General features: G+C 43.0%; 2 protein-coding genes across 4 annotated transcripts in view; both read left to right on the top strand.

Annotated features, from left to right (window-relative positions):
• The window catches only part of LOC308332490 (rho GTPase-activating protein 44-like), an 83644-nt gene extending 79260 nt beyond the window's left edge, over positions 1–4384 (top strand). For all 3 annotated transcript variants that reach the window (XM_080788427.1, XM_080788425.1, XM_080788426.1), the window contains 3 exons: positions 277–392; positions 1116–1499; positions 3620–4384. In XM_080788427.1, coding sequence (XP_080644553.1) covers positions 277–392; positions 1116–1499; positions 3620–3792 — 673 coding nt within the window. In that variant the 3' untranslated portion in view covers positions 3793–4384. The remainder of the gene's footprint in view (positions 1–276; positions 393–1115; positions 1500–3619) is intronic.
• A 16830-nt stretch (positions 4385–21214) lies between these two features.
• stx4 (syntaxin 4) lies at positions 21215–26369 on the top strand. The gene is made up of 10 exons (XM_080788438.1): positions 21215–21395; positions 21872–21976; positions 22783–22882; positions 23057–23131; positions 23228–23298; positions 23539–23647; positions 23876–23949; positions 24384–24521; positions 24645–24755; positions 24865–26369. The coding sequence occupies exons 1-10, from the start codon at positions 21369–21371 to the stop codon at positions 24940–24942; spliced, it is 888 nt and encodes a 295-aa protein (XP_080644564.1). The 5' UTR covers positions 21215–21368; the 3' UTR covers positions 24943–26369.
• The last annotated feature ends 76 nt before the right edge of the window (positions 26370–26445 follow it).

The following is a 26445-nucleotide window of genomic DNA, read 5'->3' as shown; positions in this document are numbered from 1 at the left end:
CCCAAAACAGAAAGATCCATCAAGCCACATCAGGGTTTATACACGGGGTCGTTGTTTGTATCCACTTGCTTCTGCTACATTGCAATAGAGTGCATTTGTCAGTCTGCTCCAGTGGTCTCTCAGAGTGTTTGACATTGAACTGCGGGTGCCACTGTGTTTCTTTAAAGAGGTCATTAGTAGGGCTGACGTGTGGAGAGCAATATGCAACAGGGGGGGGGGGGGGGGGGGGGTGCAACGTGTTATTTATGGGTGTGTTTTCTTTTCCTCCTTCTCCAGTACACTTAAGAACAAGGAGCTGTCTCCAGTCATTGGCCAGAAAGGCATGCAGGGAATGGCGATCTCTAGTGGACAGGCACTGCACTCTGACCACAGCCCACTCACCCTGAGAAGAGGTAATGTGTGTGTGTGTGTGTGTGTGTGTGTGTGTGTGTGTGTGTGTGTGTGTGTGTGTGTGTGTGTGTGTGTGTGTGTGTGTGTGTGTGTGTGTGTGTGTGTGTGTGTGTGTGTGTGTGTGTGTGTGTGTGTGTGTGTGTGTGTGTGTGTGTGTGTGTGTGTGTGTGTGTGTGTGTGTGTGTGTGTGTGTGTGTGTGTGTGCGTGTGTGTGCGTGTGCGTGTTAATTGCTTTACTCACTCACTCTCTGCCTATAGAACTGGATTGTTATTTTCAGGCAGGCAAATTCTTTTTGAAGGCCAAGCAGGAATAGTTTGCATTCAGTCTTGAATAAATACAAATAATTAGGACTTGTTTTCTTCGGGGCTTAAATATTTTCTCATCAATTTACAACAAGATAATATCTACAAGCCAATTCATGTAAGTTATGTATGCATATACCATAGAATAAATCACAGCTTCAAATATCCCGATTGAGACATTGACGCATGTAATTGCTGTCACGATACAAAACACGAAACTCTTTTAGGCACACTGCACTGTCTGCATAAATTGGAAAACCCTATGGATATACACAGTGGCAATCCCTATGGTAAACACAATCTTAAACACAATGGAAAGCATTAATAATTCATACATGGAAATCATAAGTTTGCACGATAGCAAGCGTAAGAGACTCACTGGACGATGTGGCATTCTCTTGTTGGTTCTGGTCTCTCCACAGCTAAGAAGCTTGCTCCCATCCCACCTAAGGCGCCTTACTGTCAGACCGGAGCCATATCTGACCAATCCACAGGCCAGCCATCCCCGGTCAGCCTGTCGCCCACCCCTCCCAGCACCCCCTCCCCGTACGGGTTTGCCTACCCCCAGGGCTACGCCACCATCGGTTCTCCGGGACAGTCACAGATGGCCACCACCCCGTCACTCTCCTCCCCGCCCTCTCTGGCCGGCACTCTCACCAAGGCCAGGCCCGTCCCCAAGCCACCGCGGCAGAGGCCCAGCTTACCTCCCCCCCAGCCCCCCACCACGCCAGGCACCAGCCCCCAGCCCCTAGACCACTCCTCGGGGCTGCTAGAGGGCCTTTCTCCAGGAGAGAGCATGTCCACAGGTAAAGGCTTGGTATGGCTTTGTGGACACTAACCCAGTCGATCTCTCTCTCTCTCTCTCTCTCACACACACACACACACACACACACACACACACACACACGAAATACTTTTCTTAACATCAGAAAGTTACACAAATGTGAGGGAAATTTAAGTGCACCACCAAAACAGACATTTTGTAACCGAGGATCATATCGTTTAAAGAAATGAGCCACAAATCAAGCTTGTTTTGGTCCAAAAAGAAGAATCCAAGATATTGCGATTCTAAAAACTTGCGTTCCCATAAGCTAGCGGAATTTTCATTTCCGTTTTTTTTTCTTTCTTTCTTTTTTTTTCATCGCACTGCAACCAGAGTGTTACAAGTGCGTACAGAACACAGTTGTGAACCGTAATCAATTGATATTTAAAAAAGGCGCGAGAAGGCGATCTCGGCACAGTGGGCGTTTAGACCAGAAAGTGTCAAAAGGCGATCTCGGCTCAGAGTGAGTTAACATATAAGTGTACTAAGCATAGTGTAGTGTAGATTATGTTAAGGAGCACCAGACTGATAAGTCACCTGAAGATCTTTCTCATGAAAACAAAGCATGAATGACATTCATTGGTTTATATCATAGTAGTAGTGTTCATGCTGTTCTGTACATAGGTTGGGTTGACTCACTGGTACTATAGGTGCTAACCTCTATCTCTCTGACTCTTCTTCCCCCTCTTGTCCACAACTGTCACGGTCTTAATTACAGCGGTATGAGCCCAGAGGTTCATTGTGGTTCTGTGTGTAAGAGAGATTTTTCTAGGGTAAGCAGGAGTTTGCTGTTGCATACTAAAGACTCACCTCCCTCCACATCCCCACCAAATACCCTCTGTCGTCTTGGCTGAATGTGGAGCTGGACTCCTCACGCTCAAGAGCAGGGTGAAGTTGCCCATAGACACGGGTCCGCGATCAGTTTCCAGATGGCCGCCACAAATGGTTTGCGCTGAGGAGGTTCAAGGAGAAGCTGATCATTGGCCCGGTGCCGAGTGGCAACCTCACCCTACTGTAGATGCTCCTTTTACAGTATATACCAGTATACATGACTTGCTATTATGTATAATGTTTATATATATATATACACTGTATATTTTAATGTGTCCACCAAAACCCATTTTGCCGGCTGTTGCATGCATGATGGCTGAGTCTGATGCAATGCATGGCTTACAGTACATGGACCATTGGACCATCTACTGGAATCAGCCCCCCTGACAGAATCCGATCCCCCCCCGTCCCTGACCCCCACAGTGCTTCCTCCCCTTATAAAGGCCTCTTCCAGCTGCCACCCCAGCTTACAAAGTCACTGACCCCATCGACGAAGCCACCCACCCACCCCTGAGCATAACCTATCCACCCCACAACCTTGTGCGTCGCTCACCCTCCTCACACACACACACACACACGCACACATACTGGCGTCCACTTGTTGTCTGTCTCAGTTGTTACACCGTGGATGTTGTCATTCTCACAGCACCTCGAGACCAAAGACAAAGACATTGCGAATTCTTCTCAATGCAAAGACGGAAATAGTCACAAATGTGCACCAGGCAACACGAAGGACGCAAATGACACGACACAAATTTTGATCATTCACAAAAGTTTAAAAACTCCCAACTTGAGCTAAATAATTGGTACGAGGTACAAATTACCTTGCACGAATGAAGCGAGGCGAAATTTGCTTTGCGCCGAGTGTGAACACACCATTAGGGCTTTAGTGCAATTGAAGTAAATTGTATTTCTTGGCTCTTTTCTTCCATGATAATAATATTCATTGATATCTGCTCACGTGGAAGACAGGTGCAAGTGTCACCTACTTTTCTGTTGTTCTGATGCTGTATATTGTAACTATATATGGTCTGGAAGTGATGATGACCCACATGCTGTGTGCAACTGTTGTACCTCATTCAGCATCAATGAAGCCACCTCTAAATGATATGTTTCACTTACGTCAATGCTCGATTTGTAACGACTGCATACTTCTTTTCTTTTCTTTCTCTCTCTGTCTCTCTGATTGTCTGTCTTGTCTGTCTCTCTCTCTCTCTCTCCCTCTCACTGCTCTCCTCTTATTTCCACTCGCCTCTGCCTCTACCCTGCCAGATTCTTTCTGCAACCTGGACATACCCATCATCAACGTTGAGCTGGACGGCATTTTCGACGAGCCCTACATCGGCGGCCCCTTCAGGAACTCGGTGGCGGTGGTCGAGTCGACCAACGGCGGCAACAAGTCGGCCGAGTCGGAGGAGGAGGAGACGGAGAGCACTGTGCTATGACACCACGAGTTCCTGTCACCTCTGACATGCCACACCACCACCACCACCGCCCCACCATCACCATGACACACCACCGCTAACATCTTGCTCACCAAAGGGACAAAGGGACATCTCGGTACAGGCGGGAACCCCACAGGTGAATGTGGCTTTCATCTTCACTTCTACAACCTGTACTCGACTCCCGGCGGGACTGACTTAAATGTAATGAATATGAATAATATCAAATGGGTATCGAAATACAGATGAGTACTCTTGGTCTTTCGGTGGGGTATTCCAACACGCAATGTGATATTATTTATGGCGACCATGTCGTTTAATTTGATTTTCTTTTTTTTAATGTTTTTTAATATGTTTTATCTCATGCTTTTTCGTCTTTCTTTTCTTTGCCTTACAAGAGTCACGTGCAATGTTGCCTTTAACTTAACACTAAAGACTGGAGGCAGGCTTTTGGGGAGGACTCACTGAAGTCAAGAATATTTCACTCGTGCACAACTGCTCTGTCAGTTCCAGAGGCTTATTTCCATCCCTCTTTATATTCCCCTTCCCGTTGATGCTGTCTCATGTCCCTTCCTCATTTTTGGGGGGGGATGGGTAGGGGGGTGCAATGCAAATAGATTCATATTTTGTCTTTTGACTCTCACTTGCCAAGTGAATAAACGGTTTAACCCATTCTGACCGGGCACCCATTTTGGTGTCAGCATCATGTTATGCTTTAGCTATTGAAAAATAGCAGATCTACAAGCTCATAGCGCGCCACCGAGTGGCGCGCTACGAGCTTGTAGGTCTGCTATTTTTGAAAAATCGAAGAACGACTGACATTTTTTTAGAATCTGATCTCAGGTCAGAATGGGTTAATCAGACCAGTGTGTGTCCAGTGGAAACCTTGTATGAATCTGATCTCAGGTCAGAATGGGTTAAGATCTGTTATTTTTAGCGAGTGACGCAGTCCTCCGACAAAGTATGAAATGCTAAATCTCCGTCCCACGCCTGAGCGTTCACTGTGAGTGTGCCCTGCGTTGCTGTACGTCTATGGACATTGTGTGTGAGTGTGTTGTGCCCTGTCGGTGTGGTGTGACGTGTCGTATTGTGCTGTACGGCGTGTTGCATCATCGGTGTTGTCGAGCTTAAATGGGAACGCATGCTTCAGAGCTTAACCACACACGGAAATATTCCACGGCTGCGCAGAACTTCTACTGCACGTGCCCAATCAAACTTTCCAGTGGTACATTTTTAACATTGTGTATTCTATCAGGATATGAAACGCTGAATATTTATTGTTTATACTGTACATCTTCAGAGTATATGATAGGAGGAGTAACGCTATGAATCAAATCATATTTTTTAATTCCAGGCAAGCTATACAGACACCCAGTATTCCTGTACATGGAATGTATTTGGTGATAGAGTACCTTATTTGAGAGCTAGGAAATCTATGGGATATCCGATACATGGCTGTATGTGTCACAAGTGGAGAGATACCTATTGCACAGTACACAGTTACAGATACAAAAGGGGAAAACGGAACACAGAAAACACAGAAAATAAAAAAAACTAAAGAAAAACAGATTGAATTGACATTTTTATTTTGGCAGTAGGCGGTGTTGCATGGGATTCCCCCCCCCCCCTACTTCTCTACATTGAGCGTAGAGACAGAGGACCTCTAAATAATACTCTATATACAGAGTATAACTGGAATGTAGAAGGGAGGGACAGAGCTCTCTCTCTCTCTCTTTCTCTTCTCTCTCAGTGGTTTAAGCTTTAAGAAGCACCTGGAGAATCCTCCCTGGCATTGCCCTGCCACTGTGGGTTGAGCTGCCTCAGCTGTATGAGAGAGAAATATTAGAGACATTCCTCTGTGTGAGAGAGAGCACATGAGCACAAATGCCTCATGCGCCTGTGCCCTGTGTACAGTAGTGTTAATGGCCCTCACAGCACATTTTGTCATATCAGAGAGTCTCACAACGCACATTCTCCGTGCAAAAAAAAAAGGTGCAATTTCTATATTTAATTGAGACAGCCGCATGTGTCTTTTGTTTTGTTTTGTTTCTGACAGTGCGTAGATGCAGTTTCAATTGCCCTCCCTTTGCAGTAAGAGGAATCTTTGTGGAGCACTGTATGATCAGGAATGTGTATACTTGTATATTTTGATGAGAGTATTTATAATGTTATATATTCCGAATAGTTTTTACTCGGTCTGAAGAGCTGGGAGTGAATTCCTCAGTACATGACTCATCCATACTACTTACATTAAAAGGGGGACCAGAATTTGTTGTTTGCCTTCTGTTGGGCTTGCCATGTCCTATCCAAACTCATTTGACTATACTGCTTTTTGTTCTGAGAATGTCTCAACCATCCACTCCCTTTATTGCCTGAGATTCACTTCGCTGCTCTACCGCTATCTTACTTTGAAATGTGATAAACATTATTCATAAGACTGTAAATACTGAAATTCTGTACAAATGTACATACGTCCAGGCGGGATTGATAAATGTATACAAAATGTTGTAAGGAAAATATTGATGGAATATATATGTATGTGTATGTTTGTATATATTTGTGTTCTGGCACAATGTTGCCAGATTTACATTAAACACAAAAGGGGGTTTGCTCAAACGTCGACAACAAAGTTCCTACAGTCACTCTAATGACATTGAGATAGATTCACGGTTAAATCTATTTTATAGGATTGCTAAATTAGATATTGCTGTTGCTGATAGAGTATTGCAGAGTCATGACCCCTTAAAGAGAAACTCTTCAAGGAAAATGCTGCATCACTGCTGTTTTTCTTTTTTATATTATTTGACTGTTTATAGGCACCCCATATATCTTCATTTTCACATAGGCCTACAGACGAAGAACTGAGCCGATGCGACATCCAAATATTGCTCTCACTTACAGAAGGACCACCATTTTATTACATAGAGCCACACATAAAATGTCTTTCATTTTAGGTACAGGTCAAAAGATTCACCATTTCAAAGCAGTAAACCAATTCTGAAAAGGAAGATCCAGAGCAAAGATTATAAAGTGCAATTACCCAATTCACGTAGCAGAAAACGACATTTTAAATTAGATGATTAGAGACTTTGGACAATCTATTTGATGTTTTGTTTGTTGTTTTGTACTATTTTCAGAAATTGGTACGACATGAAATTAAATGCAATCTCTTCCTCGCTATACCGTCTTTATTGGTTTGAAGAACACATTTTAAAAGCAATTTTGGAAATCAGTCATTACAAATTGGTCTTGGTGAGATGCGGTCTGTCCCGCCTGTGTCAATTTTAATGTGCGCCTCATGCTTTTTCTGCTGTGTGTGTGTGTGCGTGTGTGCGTGTGCGTGCGCGTGTGTGTGTGTGCGTGTGCGTGCGCGTGCACGCGATAGCAGACAATATTTCCAGTATTATTATTTTTGAAGCATGCTCTGTGAGGTGAATAAAGAAAAGGCCTTTTTCTAAATGAATTCTGTAGGTGGAATGTACTGTTGACAGCTGAAGATGGTCATTATACGTGTGTTGTGGATGTAGTGTACACCTGGGTAAATGGGGCTCATAAAGCGTGGAGGGACATTGTACTAGTATGTGCGAAGCAGCATGCTTTTTGACCATGCCTATGAAATATGTCTCATCTTTGGTCCTATCTACACGTGCTTGTATTTATTTTTTTATATATGTGAATAGACGAGCTTTGCAAACTTGAAGAATAATTCAGTGCTGTCTTTGACTTATTTTATCCTCTGTGTCATTTTTGTGTTGTTGTTATTGTTGTTGTTGTTCTTCTTAGCACTAACTGCCCATCCACTGTACTCTGTCTAGTGTCTAAAGACACATTGGGTGTCCACTGGATAAATTACATTTTCACCGTGCATTTGAAGACAAGTACATTAACTCCTAAGACAGTACAATAAATTAATGTACTTGCATCGAATATATTGAGTAAATGCCAACAAACTCAAACTGTAGCCTGTTGTAAAAAGAAATTGAAAACATTCTGCTGACATGATGTAAGCGTGAATGACGATGTACTTGTCACTGTACTGCTGAACAGTTCCTCTAAATTAATATGAAAAACATGGTTTGTCTTCCAGGTTAGCCTATTAATAAGGAAAGTATGTGGTAGGCCTACACAGGTTCTGTGTCGCCCATATGCAGGGTTTGATTTGTCAAAAATAAATAAAAAAGGGAACAAATGTATAATCAAGGGATCTTTTCAGGCATCAAGGGCTTCAAGGCCCGTTGTGTCAAACTTGATAACTTAAAGTGCAAGAAATGCATTCCTGAGATTAAATCCAATTGACCAGTGTCATCATAGAAGAACATATTGTCTACAGTCACAAGGGGGCGCTCTGTACCAAGACGATCTGACGAGGAAACTGGAAGAAAAATAATGATTGTATTTTTAGGTACCAAAATCTTCTATTGGCCGTTAGTTTTGACAGCTACGAGTCAACGACAAAAGCATTAAAAGACAAATGCAGGGACATGAAAGTTACACAACTATGTAGGCTACACTTCTAGAGTAACTTCTGCTGGGGACGTGGTCTAATGGTCAGACTCTCAGCACAGATAGGCTATTCCCTGTTCAAGGTTACTTTTATTAGTGTCCCCGAAGGGCAAATGGTTTTACAGCAGATCATAAGGCTTGAAACACATAACATACAAATACATCAATCAAACTTATTGTTGCTGGTCGCAAGCGTGAGCTGCGTTCAAATCCCAATTCTCCTACAGTTCAAATTCAAGAGAGATGGTGTACTGGTCTGATGATCAGGCTCTCAACACCGAGGTTCCATGTTCAAGTCCCGTGTGTGTGTGTGTGTGTGTGTGTGTGTGTGTGTGGGTGTAATAATAATTATTTTCTAGTAAAGTCCATGAGCCAATTAACTCGGCCAAGGTATAAATTCAATATTGCACAAAGATGTTAATGAAGTTAGAAACACGCCCAACACTCACTCAGCTCACTCTAATTAAATGATGATTAATTAAATGTAAACTGGTTTTTGGGCACTTTGTGTGCAGGACACGAAAATAAAAATCTATAGCAGAAGTTGAAAATGAACTACGCCGACACACCGTGCACACGCCGTTGATACGCCGTCTTTCTCTGGACGGCGTATCAACGGCGTATCAACGTCGTCACGGTTTTGGACTGTTTTTGAGGATTTCAGTCTGTTGAAAAATGAACTACGCCGACACGCCGTGCACACGACGTTGATACGCCGTCCAGAGAAAGACGGCGTATCAACGGCGTATCAACGGCGTGTCGGCGTAGTTCATTTTTCAACTGTCTGAAAACACCAAAATAGTCCAAAACAGTCCGCGGCGTGAGCGGACGTTGATACGACGTTGATACGCCGTCCAGAGAAAGACGGCGTATCAACGGCGTGTGCACGGCGTGTCGGCGTAGTTCATTTTCAACTTCTGCTATATATTTTTGATTGATTGACTGATTATTTTCCATACCGGCGTATGGACGTCCGCTCACGCCGCCGGTGCTTTTGTGGAAATGTAAGAGCTAGATTTCCTCAGTGACAGAATTAATGAATTACAACTAGGGCCTATATCTTTAGTGGATTTAAATATGGAATGAATTATTACAACTAGGCCTAATCTTTAGTGGATTTAATTGATACAAGTGGAATGAAAAATTACAACTAAATGTTCTTTAGTGGATTTATTTGATACAACAGATGATAATAACACAATGAAATGACAGTTCCAAATACAACAGATGACAATAACACAATGAAATGACAGTTCCAAATACAACAGATGCAATAACACAATTAATTAAATGATATAGTTCCAAACAGTCAGGTCCGAAATATACTTATGAACATTCTATAATAGTTTGTGGTGGTGATAATTGCCTGGTCCAATAGGTAAATAATATAAATATATTAAACTATTGCATTTGTGAACCTGACGGCTGACAGTGAAATAAATCTGTCTGAGCTTGGTCACCATGGGTTTGCAGATTGCTTATTGGGCCTGGCTCTTTAGTCAACTAGTAACGTATGCGCCTTGTTGATACGAGTTCCGGGTTCGCCGCCCCAGCCGATCGAGGCTAGGCTTATTTCTTGTGTTTCTTTCTACATTTAGTATTTTTTCGACCACTGAGTGGAATCAAACCAAGGATCTCTCACTCGGAAGAGATTAACTCAATAGGAAGTTCGATGTTTAAAGTTAAATCTTATGACTAAAATTACTATCTAAAATGTCTATACAGGCGACAAACGACAGAAACATTATGTGCCCTCTGAACATTGACCACCCCTTGTACAGCGAGTGAGTTGAGTTGCCTTACATAAGAAATGCAATCATGATTCACTTCACTATTTCATCCCTGAGATTAAATCCAACCGATTCATAGAACATATCGTCTACAGTAGTGTAGACTCTAGTCTACACTATAGTCACAAGGGGGCGCTCTGTACCAAGAACCGGAAGAAAATGTATTAGTGTGTGTTCTGGTTCTGGTCCTGCTGATTGAGCTGAGCAGGAGGACATGTCCATCCATGGATATCAGAAGCAGTTAGAAAGGTGAGGAGGCAGCAGAAGCTGTGGATATATGTGACAATCCACTCTGGAGGTAGATAGATTCCCAGGTGGACGGACAGACATGATAATGATATAGGCCTACCCCTAAAATATATCAATTAAATATTAAATATCACACCTGTGTGAAGTGTTACGCATTAATGTCTGTGTTTAGGGTATATATTTTTGGCATCTGCCACTTGAATTCAGGCGACTTGATTGATTGACATAAAAAAGGGCCTTTCAGCTCAAACACATGTTTGTTTTCACGAGTGTTGCACACAAACATAGCTGCCATTTATATTCCAAAGCCCCCTCAGGTACATTTTACAACTATTTTCACAGATGGGATAAGGTGGGTAGATCTTGTTGAGAGTCATTTTGAAAGTAGCTCTGAAGTCAAATAAGTGTGGCAGCGGGGGCAGTGTCTGGAGTGTACAGGGTTTGATGAGTTCAGATCAACATTATGGAATGTCAGATTAGGTCAGCTCCATATATGGGAATCTAAGGGTGGCAGTGTCTTGATTGTACAGGGTTTGATGAGACCCCAGGTAGGGCCTTAATTTTCAGGCCTGTTGAGAACTCTCTGGCCCGTCTAGAGTTTGAATGGACAGGTATCAGTCAAAAGGGAGACATCGAAGAGGAAGGACGGGTGGGGAGGGATCAACATATGGAATGTCAGAACAGGTCAGCTCCATATATGGAGATCTAAGGGTTTGAGGTCAGATGTAGAGTTTCTGGTCGGCTCCTGTGGCAGCTGGCTGACCTCCCAATTCTGTCCTGTTAGTGAGTTGCAGCGGGAGGCCTGCCACGACTATCAGCCGATGTAACAGGAATTCTTTCTGGAAAGACAGAGAGAGAATGGTTATCAACTTATGAGAGGCCCTGTCAAGTGTGAGGACAGGAATTAAGTATGGAGAAATAACAGTGCATTGTTAAGTCAATTGAATCACCATGTTCTGTGGTAGACACAGATGTGTGCATAGTTATGTGTGTGTACGCACACACACACACACACACACACACGCACACGCACACGCACACGCACACGCACACGCACACACACACACACAGTACGTACAAACTAAAGAGAGCCATTCGAGGACAGTATTCAAAAGTGTGTCTTTCAACAATGAGTTTTGGAGTTCAATCTCAAATATATTAGTTTGTTTTCCCACTTTTATTTTATTAACATGATTATCACATTACATGATCACAGTCCTATAATATTACAATATCACCACTTCTTATGCCATTCATCAAATACTAACACTACCACTTGGATTATTTTCTTATTGTATTGTAGGTATTACTCAAGTCTCGGAGTAAGGCTGTGACCCCCACCAAAATAATTATATTTGAACTGGGGATCCCCCCACCCTGATAAGCATTAAATACTTGGAATGGAGGAGTCATTCAGTTTGACTTGGTTCAACAGATAAATATTGCCCATGATGATTGAGACATACTCAAATCTTTACTGACACTTTGCATTCCACACTGACTTTCAGAAGGACAACTTTAAAGAAGCACAGAAATTCCCCATGATTGTGTGCCTCAGTGGACCAACGGATAAGTCAAATGATATCCGTAGTATACCTAGTAGAAGTGTGCCGGTTCAAACCTGACTCATATCTTTACGTTCAAGACTGATTTCAGAAGAAGAAAACAAACAAAAAAGCTCTGTAGTAGTATCCAGCAGTTAGCTCAGTGTGATGAGAAGCTGTCTTTGGGAGCCACAGGTCCAGGGTTCGAATCCCACATTAGTCAAAACTGTGACACTTTGCTTTACACACTGATTTCCAGAAGGACAACTTTAAAGCAGCCCAGAAATTCACCATGTTTGTGTGCCTCAATGGCACAGTGGATAAGTCAAATGATATCCGTAGTATACCTAGTAGAAGTGTGCCGGTTCAAACCTGACTCATATCTTTACGTTCAAGACCGATTTCAGAAGAAGAAAACAAACAAAAAAGCTGTGTAGTTGTATCCAGCAGTTAGCTCACTGTGATCAGAGGTGTCCTTGAGAGCCACAGGTCCACGGTTCGAATCCCACATTAGTCAAAACTGTGACACTTTCCTTTACACACTGATTTCCAGAAGGACAACTTTAAAGCAGCCCAGAAATTCACCATGTTTGTGTGCCTCAATGGCACAGTGGATAAGTCAAATGATATCCGTAGTATACCTAGTAGAAGTGTGCCGGTTCAAACCTGACTCATATCTTTACGTTCAAGACCGATTTCAGAAGAAGAAAACAAACAAAAAAGCTGTGTAGTAGTATCCAGCAGTTAGCTCACTGTGATCAGAGGTGTCCTTGAGAGCCACAGGTCCACGGTTCGAATCCCACATTAGTCAAAACTGTGACACTTTGCTTTACACACTGATTTCCAGAAGGACAACTTTAAAGCAGCCCAGAAATTCACCATGTTTGTGTGCCTCAATGGGCCAGTGGATAAGTCAAAAGATATCCGTAGTATACCTAGTAGAAGTGTGCAGGTTCAAACCTGACTCATATCTTTACGTTCAAGACCGATTTCAGAAGAAGAAAACAAACAAAAAAGATGTGTAGTAGTATCCAGCAGTTAGCTCACTGTGATCAGAGGCTGTCCTTGAGAGACACAGGTTCACGGTTCGAATCCCACATTAGTCAAAACTGTGACACTTTGCTTTACACACTGATTTCCAGAAGGACAACTTTAAAGCAGCCTAGAAATTCACCATGTTTGTGTGCCTCAATGGGCCAGTGGATAAGTCAAATGATATCTGTAGTATACCTAGTAGAAGTGTGCCGGTTCAAACCTGACTCATATCTTTACGTTCAAGACCGATTTCAGAAGAAGAAAACAAACAAAAAAGATGTGTAGTAGTATCCAGCAGTTAGCTCACTGTGATCAGAGGCTGTCCTTGAGAGACACAGGTTCACGGTTCGAATCCCACATTAGTCAAAACTGTGACACTTTGCTTTACACACTGATTTCCAGAATGACAACTTTAAAGCAGCCCAGAAATTCACAATGTTTGTGTCCCTCAATGGGCCAGTGGATAAGTCAAATTATATCCATAGTATACCTAGTAGAAGTGTGCCGGTTCAAACCCGACATACTCCTAGTAGGCGGTGATGGTTCAAATCACTGACACCTAGAGTAGGAGTGCCCCAGTGGATAAATCAGATGATATCCATAGAATACCTAGTACAAGTATGCTCGTAGGAGGAGATTAGGGGTCAGGTGTCAGGTAGGAGTAGAGTGGGGGTCAGGTAGGAGGAGAGTAGGGGTCAGTTAGGAAGAGAGTAGAGGTTACGTGAGGTTAGGTGAGGCTAGGAATGGGAGGGGCCAGGCAGGGGGAGAGTAGGAAGGGGAGGGGCCAGGCAGGAGGAGAGTAGGAAGGGGAGGGGCCAGGCAGGAGGAGAGTAGGAAGGGGAGGGGCCAGGAAGGGGGATAGTAGGAAGGGGAGGGGCCAGGAAGGGGGAGAGTAGGAAGGGGAGGGGCCAGGAAGGGTGAGAGTAGGAAGGGGAGGGGCCAGGCAGGAGGAGATTAGGAAGGGGATGGGCCTGGCAGGAGGAGAGTAGCAAGGGGAGGGGCTCGGAATGGGAGGGGCCAGGCAGGAGTAGAGTAGGAAGGGGAGGGGCCAGGCAGGAGGAGAGTAGGAAGGGGAGGGGCCAGGCAGGAGGATAGTAGGAAGGGGAGGGGCCAGGCAGGAGGATAGTAGGAAGGGGAGGGGCCAGGCAGGGGGAGAGTAGGAAGCGGAGGGGCCAGGCAGGAGTGTAGTAGGAAGGGGAGTGGCCAGGCAGGGGCAGAGTAGCAAGGGGAGGGGCTAGGAAGGGGTAGAGTAGCAAGGGGAGGCGCTAGGAAGGGGGAGAGTGGGAAGGGGCCAGGCAGGAGGAGAGTAGGAAGGGGAGGGGCCAGGCAGGAGGAGGGGCCAGGCAGTGGGAGAGTAGGAAGGGGAGGGGCCAGGCAGTGGGAGAGTAGGAAGGGGAGGGGCCAGGCAGGGGGAGAGTAGGAAGGGGAGGGGCCGGGCAGGGGGAGAGTAGGAAGGGGAGGGGCCAGGCAGTGGGAGAGTAGGAAGGGGAGGGGCCAGGCAGTGGGAGAGTAGGAAGGGGAGGGGCCAGGCAGGGGGAGAGTAGGAAGGGGAGGGGCCAGGCAGGGGGAGAGAAGGCAGAGGGGATATTCCTGATTTTTTTTATAATTTTCAAATTTCAAATTTCAAATTTAAAATTTGAAATTTGAAATTTGAAAATTATAAAAAAAATCAGGAATACCCACTCTGGCTTCTCTGCCCCCTCCCCTTCCTACTCTCCCCCTGCCTGAACCCTCCCCTTCCTACTCTCCCACTGCCTGGCCCCTCCCCTTCCTACTCTCCTCCTGCCTGGCCCCTTCCCACTCTCCCCCTTCCTAGCCCCTCCCCTTGCTACTCTACCCCTTCCTAGCCCCTCCCCTTGCTACTCTCCCCCTGCCTGGCCACTCCCCTTCCTACTACACTCCTGCCTGGCCCCTCCGCTTCCTACTCTCCCCCTGCCTGGCCCCTCCCCTTCCTACTATCCTCCTGCCTGGCCCCTCCACTTCCTACTCTCCCCCTTCCTAGCCCTCCCCTTCCTACTCTCCTACTGCCTGGCCCCTCCCCTTCCTACTCTACTCCTGCCTGGCCCCTCCCATTCCTAGCCCCTCCCCTTGCTACTCTCCTCCTGCCAGGCCCGTCCCCTTCCTAATCTCCTCCTGCCTGGCCCCTCCCCTTCCTACTCTCACCCTTCCTGGCCCCTCCCCTTCCTACTCTCCCCCTTCCTGGCCCCTCCCCTTCCTACTCTCCCCCTTCCTGGCCCCTCCCCTTCCTACTCTCCTCCTCCCTGGCCCCTCCCCTTCCTACTCTCCTCCTGCCTGGCCCCTCCCCTTCCTACTCTCCCCCTTCCTAGCCCCTCCCCTTGCTACTCTACCCCTTCCTAGCCCCTCCCCTTGCTACTCTCCCCCTGCCTGGCCACTCCCCTTCCTACTACACTCCTGCCTGGCCCCTCCGCTTCCTACTCTCCCCCTGCCTGGCCCCTCCCCTTCCTACTATCCTCCTGCCTGGCCCCTCCACTTCCTACTCTCCCCCTTCCTAGCCCTCCCCTTCCTACTCTCCTCCTGCCTGGCCCCTCCCCTTCCTACTCTACTCCTGCCTGGCCCCTCCCATTCCTAGCCCCTCCCCTTGCTACTCTCCTCCTGCCAGGCCCGTCCCCTTCCTAATCTCCTCCTGCCTGGCCCCTCCCCTTCCTACTCTCACCCTTCCTGGCCCCTCCCCTTCCTACTCTCCCCCTTCCTAGGCCCCTCCCCTTCCTACTATCCCCCTTCCTGGCCCCTCCCCTTCCTACTCTCCTCCTGCCTGGCCCCTCCCCTTCCTACTCTCCTCCTGCCTGGCCCCTCCCCTTCCTACTCTCCCCCTGCCTGGCCCCTCCCATTCCTAGCCTCACCTAACCTCACGTAACCTCTACTCTCTTCCTAACTGACCCCTACTCTCCTCCTACCTGACCCCCACTCTACTCCTACCTGACACCTGACCCCTAATCTCCTCCTACGAGCATACTTGTACTAGGTATTCTATGGATATCATCTGATTTATCCACTGGGCCACTCCTACTCTAGGTGTCAGTGATTTGAACCATCACCGCCTACTAGGAGTACGTCGGGTTTGAACCGGCACACTTCTACTAGGTATACTATGGATATCATTTGACTTATCCACTGGCCCATTGAGGGACACAAACATGGTGAATTTCTGGGCTGCTTTAAAGTTGTCATTCTGGAAATCAGTGTGTAAAGCAAAGTGTCACAGTTTTGACTAATGTGGGATTAGAACCCTGGACCTGTGGCTCTCAACGACAGCCTCTCATCACAGTGAGCTAACTGCTGGATACTACTACACAGCTTTTTTGTTTGTTTTCTTCTTCTGAAATCGGTCTTGAACGTAAAGATATGAGTCAGGTTTGAACCGGCACACTTCTACTAGGTATACTACGGATATCATTTGACTTATCCACTGGCCCATTGAGGCACACAAACATGGTGAATTTCTGGGCTGCTTTAAAGTTGTCCTTCTGGAAATCAGTGTGTAAAGCAAAGTGTCACAGTTTTGACTAATGTGGGATTCGAACCGTGGACCTGTGGCTCTCAAGGACACCTCTGATCACAGTGAGCTAACTGCTGGATACTACTACACAGCTTTTTTGTTTGTTTTCTTCTTCTGAAATCGGTCTTGAACGTAAAGATATGAGTCAGGTTTGAACCGGCACACTTCTACTAGGTATACTACGGATATCATTTGACTTATCCACTGTGCCATTGAGGCACACAAACATGGTGAATTTCTGGGCTGCTTTAAAGTTGTCCTTCTGGAAATCAGTGTGTAAAGGAAAGTGTCACAGTTTTGACTAATGTGGGATTCGAACCGTGGACCTGTGGCTCTCAAGGAAACCTCTGATCACAGTGAGCTAACTGCTGGATACTACTACACAGCTTTGTTGTTTGTTTTCTTCTTCTGAAATCGGTCTTGAACGTAAAGATATGAGTCAGGTTTGAACCGGCACACTTCTACTAGGTATACTACGGATATCATTTGACTTATCCACTGTGCCATTGAGGCACACAAACATGGTGAATTTCTGGGCTGCTTTAAAGTTGTCCTTCTGGAAATCAGTGTGTAAAGGAAAGTGTCACAGTTTTGACTAATGTGGGATTTATAACCCATCGTTTTTTTCATTTTTTCATTTTTTTCAAATCCTCCAAAATGATGAAAAACGGCGTGCTATAGTATGCCGTTCGATATGGGCTATAGCCCATGGTCCAAAATGATGAGAAACGAGGATAACTTTTTTTTTCAAAATAAAAAAAAACATGGGCTATAACCCATCGTTTTTTTCATTTTTTCATTTTTTTCAAATCCTCAAAAATGATGAAAAACTACGTGCTATAGTATGCCGTACGATATGGGCTATAGCCCATGGTCCAAAATGATGAGAAACGAGGATAACTTTTTTTTTCAAAATTAAAAAAAAACATGGGCTATAACCCATCGTTTTTTTTATTTTTTTTCAAATCCTCAAAAATGATGAGAATTTGCGTGCTATAGTATGCCGTGCATGCTATAGTATGCCGTACGATATGGGCTATAGCCCATGGTCCAAAATGATGAGAAACGAGGATAACCTTTAAAAAAAAAAAACATGGGCTATAACCCATCGTTTTTTTTTTTCGTTTTTTAAAATCCTCAAAAATGATGAAAAACGGCGTGCTAGAGTATGCCGTACGATATGGGCTATAGCCCATGGTCTAAAATGATGAGAAACGAGGATAACTTTTTTTTCAAAATTAAAAAAAACATGGGCTATAACCCATCGTTTTTTCATTTTCTCATTTTTTTCAAATCCTCAAAAATGATGAAAAACGGCGTGCTATAGTATGCCGTACGATATGGGCTATAGCCTGTGACGGCGGACGCCGTCACTATACCTAATGCAGAGGCTAACACAATTCTATGTATAATGTATAATGTAAATAAGGACACAAATTGTAACAAATGCATTTATTGAAGTTAAGGGGGGACACTGAGTTGTCGGTGATTCTCTGAAGTGGTGGATCTCCTCATACACCTACAAATGAGCAGAGATAAGGCACATTAGTTTAGGAATAAATAGGACAGCATACTTTCTAATTGACCAGTATAAGGAGAAGACTTGTAAAGAAGAAATGTAAATCTCTGTCTAAACTTACCTCTGTTTATTCTCATCCTCCTCTCAGGGTGGTGTTCGGGCAAATGAGTTCCCTCTGGGTATAGGCACCCCTCTTATAGTTCCGGGAGGGACCAAGTGGGAAATGGAGCAGGGGGGATTGGGATGGACTATAGTCTATAATGAATGTAATCCTGTATATGTGTTGTATATATATTCTATGCTAACTACTAATTGTAAATAGGTATGGAGGGTGCATAATAGGGGGGGTAAGTTTATATAAAATGGCATTGTGTGATTCTAAGAATGGGGAATATGGTTATGGTTACCCATGGGGAATGGTATGGGCTAACCAGGGAATGGACTGCACTATAAAAAGCAGTCAGTTGTATTGAACCCGAGATATGACAGGTTGTTATGCATAGGCCTGTCAAAGTGATGGAGAAATAAAGCCTTACTGAAGGTGCCCTGGACTGGTCTCTATTCATTTGTTGCCTTGGCCGCTCGACACTCTCACATAGCCCATGGTCCAAAATGATGAGAAACGAGGATAACTTTTTTTTTCAGAATTTCAAAAAACATGGGCTATAACCCACCGTTTTTTTTTTTTTTTTTTTAATCCTCAAAAATGATGAAAAATGGCGTGCTATAGTATGCCGTACGATATGGGCCCATGGTCCAAAATGATGAGAAACGAGGATAACTTTTTTTTTCAAAATTTCAAAAAACATGGGCTATAACCCACCGTTTTTTCTTTTTTTTTTTTTTTTTTTTTTAAATCCTCAAAAATGATGAAAAACGGCGTGCTAGAGTATGCCGTACGATATGGGCTATAGCCCATGGTCCAAAATGATGAGAAACGAGGATAACTTTTTTTTCCAAAATTTCAAAAAACATGGGCTATAACCCATCGTTTTTTTCATTTTTTCCAAATCCTCAAAAATGATGAAAAACTACGTGCTATAGTATGCCGTACTATATGGGCTATAGCCCATGGTCCAAAATGATGAGAACCGAGGATAACTTTTTTTTTCAAAGTTTCAAAAAACATGGGCTATAACCCATCGTTTTTTTCATTTTTGTCAAATCATCAAAAATAATGAAAAACGGCGCGCTATAGTATGCCGTACGATATGGGCTATAGCCCATGGTCCAAAATGATGAGAAACGAGGATAACTTTTTTTTTCAAAATTTCAAAAAACATGGGCTATAACCCATCGTTTTTTTCATTTTGTCATTTTTTTCAAATCCTCAAAAATGATGAAAAACGGCGTGCTATAGTATGCCGTACGGTATGGGCTATAGCACATGGTCCAAAATGATGAGAAACGAGGATAACTTATTTTTTCAAAATTTCAAAAAACATGGGCTATAACCCATCGTTTTTTTCATTTTGTCATTTTTTCAAATCCTCAAAAATGATGAAAAACGGCGTGCTATAGTATGCCGTACGGTATGGGCTATAGCCCATGGTCCAAAATGATGAGAAACGAGGATAACTTTTTTTTTCAAAATTTCAAAAAACATGGGCTATAACCCATCGTTTTTTTTTTTTTTTTCATTTTTGTCAAATCATCAAAAATGATGAAAAACGGCGCGCTATAGTATGCCGTACGATATGGGCTATAGCCCATGGTCCAAAATGATGAGAAACGAGGATAACTTTTTTTTCAAAATTTCAAAAAACATGGGCTATAACCCATCGTTTTTTTCATTTTGTCATTTTTTTCAAATCCTCAAAAATGATGAAAAACGGCGTGCTATAGTATGCCGTACGGTATGGGCTATAGCCCATGGTCCAAAATGATGAGAAACGAGGATAACTTTTTTTTTCAAAATTTCAAAAAACATGGGCTATAACCCATCGTTTTTTTATTTTTTCATTTTTGTCAAATCATCAAAAATGATGAAAAACGGCGCGCTATAGTATGCCGTACGATATGGGCTATAGCCCATGGTCCAAAATGATGAGAAACGAGGCTAACTTTTTTTCCCAAAATTTCAAAAAACATGGGCTATAACCCATCGTTTTTTTTATTTTTTCATTTTTGTCAAATCATCAAAAATGATGACAAACGGCGCGCTATAGTATGCCGTACGATATGGGCTATAGCCCATGGTCCAAAATGATGAGAAACGAGGATAACTTTTTTTTTCAAAATTTCAAAAAACATGGGCTATAACCATAGAGTTTTGTATATATACTCTAAGGCTATAACCCATCGTTTTTTTTTTCATTTTGTCATTTTTTTCAAATCCTCAAAAATGATGAAAACTGGGTGCACGGCCCACTTGGAACCCATGCCCAAGGCCCATGTCAAAACCCAACTGGGCCCAGATGGGCACAGTCCACTAGCCTTCCACCAATGCCCACCACCACACATATGTGAAATGCAGTGGATCTGACCTCATCAAACCCTGTACACTCAAGACATGCTCCTACCATATATGGCCAGTACAGAATTCATTCCATGTTGATCTGACCTCATCAAACCCTTAGATCTCCATAAATGGAGCTGAGCTGTTCTGACATTCCATATGTTGATCTGACCTCATCAAACCCTATACACTCAAGACACGCTCCTGCATACAATATATGGAGCCAGCCATACTCTACATCTGACCTCAAGGACACCAGATTAATACCGGTAGTTTAACTCCTGCTTCTTAACTGTGCCATATTAAGAAGCTCTGTTGTTTCAGCACGGCCCTCAAGCCGTCATACTGGTAATAACATGGTGGTGGTAGTAAGATTTTGTGTATTTCAAAATTCTAAAACGATATAACATGAATGTTAAATTTAACATTAATACCAATAAATGTTACATTGTAACATGCATATGCAGCGCTTTTCTTAAGTTAAATACAGTAATAATGAATAAGTAAAGTAAATGTGCTTTAATAGTTACTTTCCTCCATGTATGTAGGCTGGCTACCACCTGATATTATTACAACTATTTTTTTGGAATGTCTGAGAATGTAAATAAAATAATTATACAAACAATTAAGACAACAAATGAAACAAAACTAGACAAGAAGTAAATACAATACACTACTAGTCTACTACAATACCAAACCTTTGATATTCTTATAACTATATGCTACCACCCTACCATCACGACAGGTGGCGGAAGTGTGCAACTAATGTGGACGTAGGTGATTTCCAGCTGCATTCGAAGAAGAGTCGTAGTAGTAGTTTACTTGTTGAATGACACCAGAGGAAAGTTTTTAGCCTTTCTGCTCTCTGAGCAGCCAGCAACTCTTCCACACCTCAGCGTGGCTCCACTACACTGTCAGCTTTAGTTAGAACTTTCATTTTAACTATTCGCAATCGCTTTGGAAAATGAGGGATCGAACGAAGGAATTAAATGTGAGTTTCAAAGAGGGTTGGAAAAAATGGCTAACTTTAGCATTTAGCTTCGACAAGCCCTCCTGCTAAAGTTGGAACTAATAACACCAGTGATTCTAATTAGACACCTTGAAGAGACCGATGCATTTATTGCTCTTATCTACTTACCGTATCTGAATTGCTGCTGCGGTGACATTGAATCACACAGCCTGTTACATATATTATTGATTTCCTTACCCAACTTCCGTTTCAATGAAGTTGTGTATGTTTTCCATAGAGGATGTGACAGGACAGGGCAGGGCAGTGTTCTGTTATGTTCTCTGCACGGCACACATGGTACATTGACGTTTCTTTAGTTTATTGAACTCCTATATGGAGGGTACGATATATGCCGTAAATCCAAAAGTGTCAATTTATTTTGTGCCGTCTCAGAGTTAACTTATAAATGGACAAATTACATTTCCCCCCAGGCATAACAATTTTCTCCCCACTCACAGAATGCAGACTGTTCAGATGAGGACGATGAGGGTACAGCCCTCATGATCAAACCTGGAACCTCCACGGGCAAAGAGGAGAAGGAGAATGAAGTATTTTTTAGGAAGGTAAAATTCTGATGCCCTCAAATCCATGTATACACCATATATACTTACTGTAGTGTAGATATCATAAAATATACTTGGTGTTTTTTTACATTGTGTTTCAGGTCTGTCAATATACATACTTGTTTTGAGTGTGTGATGTGCCATTCATATAAAAAATGGCTGTTGCATTTGGTTGTTATTGTTTACAATAACACAACCAACATGTGTTAAACATTGAAAATACTTGCAGTGTTTACAGCATCACAGATTGGCATTCCTTGGTTATGTTTTGGCTTTTCTAAACATTGTTGAACTCTCCCCCAAAACCTCTAAGTGTCAGTCATATAGTAAATATGGTCACATCACATTGTCGTATTCTTAGATAGTTCTTAGATATGTCCTATACTGGTTCTGATTTAGATTCAATATAATCATTAATAACTTAATTATTTTTCCTCTATGATTGTCTGTGAGATTATTGGTATTATATATATTGTTTTGTGTTTATATTGCATCGATGGTTCTAGGAAGTGAGTACACTTTATATTGATCTTGTCTTGTGTGTCATGTCCAGATACAGTGGATGTGCATGCACTACTGTATGGCTCTTATATGTCTATGCCTGCCACAATTGTTCAAATTGAACGCATGAAAGCATAAGTTTTCAAATTTCTTCCCTGTCAAAAAAGAATAATAATGTTACAACAGAAGACTGGTTTATATCAAATATCACCATCAGCTCTTGCAATGCAATATTCATTAAGTAAAGTAGTGGGCTAGTAGTCAATTCTCTTATTTCTAAAACCTTACTTCTTTACTACTTTCAGGTCCAAGAAATCCACGAGGGACTGGAGTCTCTCCGAAGAAAAGTCACTGACCTTGAGAACAAACAGAAAACAGTGCTGGGTGTAGCACTACCAGAGAACGGTCAGTAATGCATGTAGATCAGCTTCTCTGCTGTCCTAACTGCCAGTTTGGAAGTCTGAAGTCTTCTCAGATCGGGTTACAGATAATTCTGTGTAGACTCGAGCTTAGGATGGTTTTCATTTGTGTGTCCTGACATGCTTGCTGAGTACATTACTTTCCTCTCTCCTGATTTAGATATGAAGAAAGAGCTCCAGACGCTACGAGATGAGATCAAAACGATGGCCAGTCATATCCAAAAGAAATTGAAGAGTGAGGATTATCTGCATAGAGTTTAAATCATTTTTTATCCAATCACACTGGCATAGATGTACTTCCAGAATAACACTTATTTGTGTTATTTTTCAGCCATTGAACCCAAAAAGGGAGCGGAAGATGGACCATATGTGACCATAAACTTGAGGATGCAGCGAACCCAGGTTGGATCTTTATTCATTTATGTGTTGCATGAAAGTCCTCATCTCAAATTCTCTAGCAGCTACCAACAGTGCAGTTATCGCATTACCCAAGGTTGTAGCTTGTATAAAGTTAGTTGCACCATGAAATACACATCGACAAGTGGGTTCAGTTTACGATTCTGGAGTCATCACTGAAGACTGCTGTGTGTTTTCCAATCGACTAGCCTAAATACTTAACGTGGTCTCCCGTTCTGTCTGTAGCATGGCGTCTTGTCCAGGCAGTTTGTGGAGCTGATGGGCCACTGTAACACCATCCAGTCTCAGTACAGAGACCGCAACGTGGAGAGAATACAGAGGCAGCTCAAGATCAGTAAGCGTTTTGCAGTCCAGCGGTTTGTGAATTCAACTGCTTTGACCATGCATGCAACTCCCATTCATTTCTACTGGGACATGAATCTGTTCCTTGTGGTTTGTGGTCCTCATTATATCGATGACGTCTGTTTAAATCCACATCATGGGCCTTGCCGTTTCTTACAACTTTCTAAATGTCATTATTTACGATCTGAAGCCCTTGACCTAACATTAATCTCCCCCTCAGCTGGTAACGATGTAACAGACGAGCAGCTGGATGCTATGTTGGAAACCGGACAAACGGACGTTTTTACACAGAACGTGAGTCTGTCTTTCTAAGTACAGGTCATGTGTTAATCTTAAAGTCTCAACAATAACTTAATCCTTAGTCACTCACTATACTAGCAACTACCAGATGTGTTTAGAATATAACATTACTGTCACTGTTACGATGATTGATCACATACTTGTTTTGTTGCCACTCTTATTGCTCAAAATGGACTCATGGCTTGGTAAGCAACAGCATATCCAAGAAACTGTAATGTACAGTACCGTTCCTACATATTAGTGTAGTGTGACTACTATAGCTCTAGGATGTCCCGGTAGCAAAAAAAAAGTAAAGCATCCCAAAGAATTCCCTGTGGCCTTTACATTAGATGCCATCCCAGGACTCACAACGTTAGCCTGCTCGTCAACCATGTGACATGTTACACACAACCTCTGATCAGTATGGTTTTCTACGCCGCCCTATCCAGATCTTGATCGATGCCAAAGCTACCCGGCAGGCGCTGAATGAGATTGAGTCACGACACGACGAGATCCTGAAGCTAGAGCGGAGCATCAGAGACCTACACGATATGTTTCAGTACCTGGCTATGGAGGTGGAGGCACAGGTAACGCTCCATCAGAGAAGCTTCTCCTCTCTCGCTTGGCTTTTTGGGGCTTTTCAAAGTAGTCTTATTTGGGTTCTTCTTTTGTTGTATTCCCCCTTCCTCATGCCCTTCCTTCTCATGCAGGGGGAGATGGTAAACAACATCGAAGCCAACATCATTCAGTCATCGAACTATGTGGAAAAGGCAAAGGGAGACGTAGAAAAAGCTGTTACATTTCAGCAGAAGGCACGCAAGGTACAATGTCATGCACTTTTATAAGTTGACCCATAGACATTAACGTAGAATTGGTTGTTGAACCCATTACTCTCTCTCTCTCTCTTCCCTCCCCTCCCTTTTCCCACAGAAAAAAATGTGGATTGCGGTGTGTCTCGCCATACTCATACTTATTCTAGTCATCTCCTTGGCATCTGCCTTTGGCTGATGAGCTCCTGCATTGGCTGTAGTCTAATCTGGAAAAACACAACATCACGAACTTAAGGTCATATTTTATATACATACATACATGTCCATACCAACAGGGTGTTGGAGAATTAGGTCAAATACTTTCAACATTTCTCCCCTGTGCCCACTATCATGCATTAAGTGTTTTTCACATTGCCGTGTTGTGTTCACTAACACCCACACCCCATCCCAATGTTAGACCTTTCCTTCTTTTTTTTTTAAGGAAGACATGTCCGTTCTCATCTTTTAACTAATGTGGTGTTAAAACACTAGCAAATACATAAGACACAGAGGCACACATTCTCTACCACACCTCCAGATTCTGCTGGCTTATGGAATCTCTGATCAAACTTGGTCCTCAGTGAACACCAAGACCATGAGATGGGAGGACTTGTCATGTCAGCTTTTGTATGTGCACGTGTGTTGGTATACATTTTGCTGGACCCCACCTCTCAACTCATGTTTTGTGTGAGAAAAAAATGCAGTATTGGCAACACTGATATGGCGCTGATCATAATCTACTCAGGAAAAAAACCTGCTAGTTATGTTGATTCTCATTATGTGGCTGTTTATAAATGAATGACAAAAGTAAATAACAGTTATATTAGCCCAAGGCTTGTTTTTAAATGCATATAAATAGACTAATATAATTGTACATAGCCAATATTTTTTTTGGTGAGCAATGCAGTCAATTGAAAAACTTGAACATTGTATGAAACTGCATTCATGTAACCAGTGTAAATAGAGAAGTTATTTTATATGGAATCCAGCTGCCTCATTGAGGACTCCTGAGAAGGGGTCTGAGCACTGCATTGACTTCCCCAAGAGGCTCCCACCCATCATTTGTGTATATATGTTGAACATTGTTCTTTTAAGCTGCTATGTGAATATTTTGTCCACAGCAGCAATAGAATCCTTTTAAAAGAATTGTCATAATGGAGCCTTTTCTCGTCATTCAAGTCCTTTGTGTGTTACTAGACTAGTAGACAGTTCAAAGGGCCAGAGACCATCATGTGCACTAATGGTATTGTTAATGAGGGACGGTGTGCGCTGTTACTGTTCTGCTTTGAGAACCATAACCATTTTTAATCTCATACATCTGAATTCCTATGTAGTGTTTCAGTCATAAAGCTGTGACACCCTAATGTCTTCAGTTTTTAATTTTCCTTTTCTAAACAGGCTAATTGTTCCTTGCTGAATCATTTTCCATGACGGAACATTTTTCTTACACTTTGTGACGTGTGAAGAAATGTAACTTTTAATATGTCAAGGAAATATGTCCTGCACAGCGACATTAGCTGTTGAGGGAGAAGAGCGATAACTGCTCTAGTCTGGCTATTGAATTTTGTATCACTCATTTTATTTTAATGATCCGTTTTTAAAATAAAATACTGCCATGTTATACAATGTGATATCTTGTCTCTTCTTAAGTTAATAGCACAATTGATTTGCTGATGATTCGATCAAGCCTTGTGGCGGTCTA

Source organism: Protomyctophum bolini (assembly GCF_963924005.1).
Source record: "Protomyctophum bolini genome assembly, chromosome: 18".
In the NCBI taxonomy this organism is placed as follows: domain Eukaryota; kingdom Metazoa; phylum Chordata; class Actinopteri; order Myctophiformes; family Myctophidae; genus Protomyctophum; species Protomyctophum bolini.
This window is presented reverse-complemented; position numbering and strand designations above follow the sequence as displayed.

Coding starts and splice junctions, on each gene's coding strand:
- stx4 (XM_080788438.1), top strand. CDS start 21,369: ATGAGGGATCGAACGAAGGAATTAAAT. Junction 21,977..22,782: donor ATGAAGTATTTTTTAGGAAG/GTAAAATTCTGA, acceptor TACTACTTTCAG/GTCCAAGAAATCCACGAGGG. Junction 23,132..23,227: donor TATCCAAAAGAAATTGAAGA/GTGAGGATTATC, acceptor GTTATTTTTCAG/CCATTGAACCCAAAAAGGGA.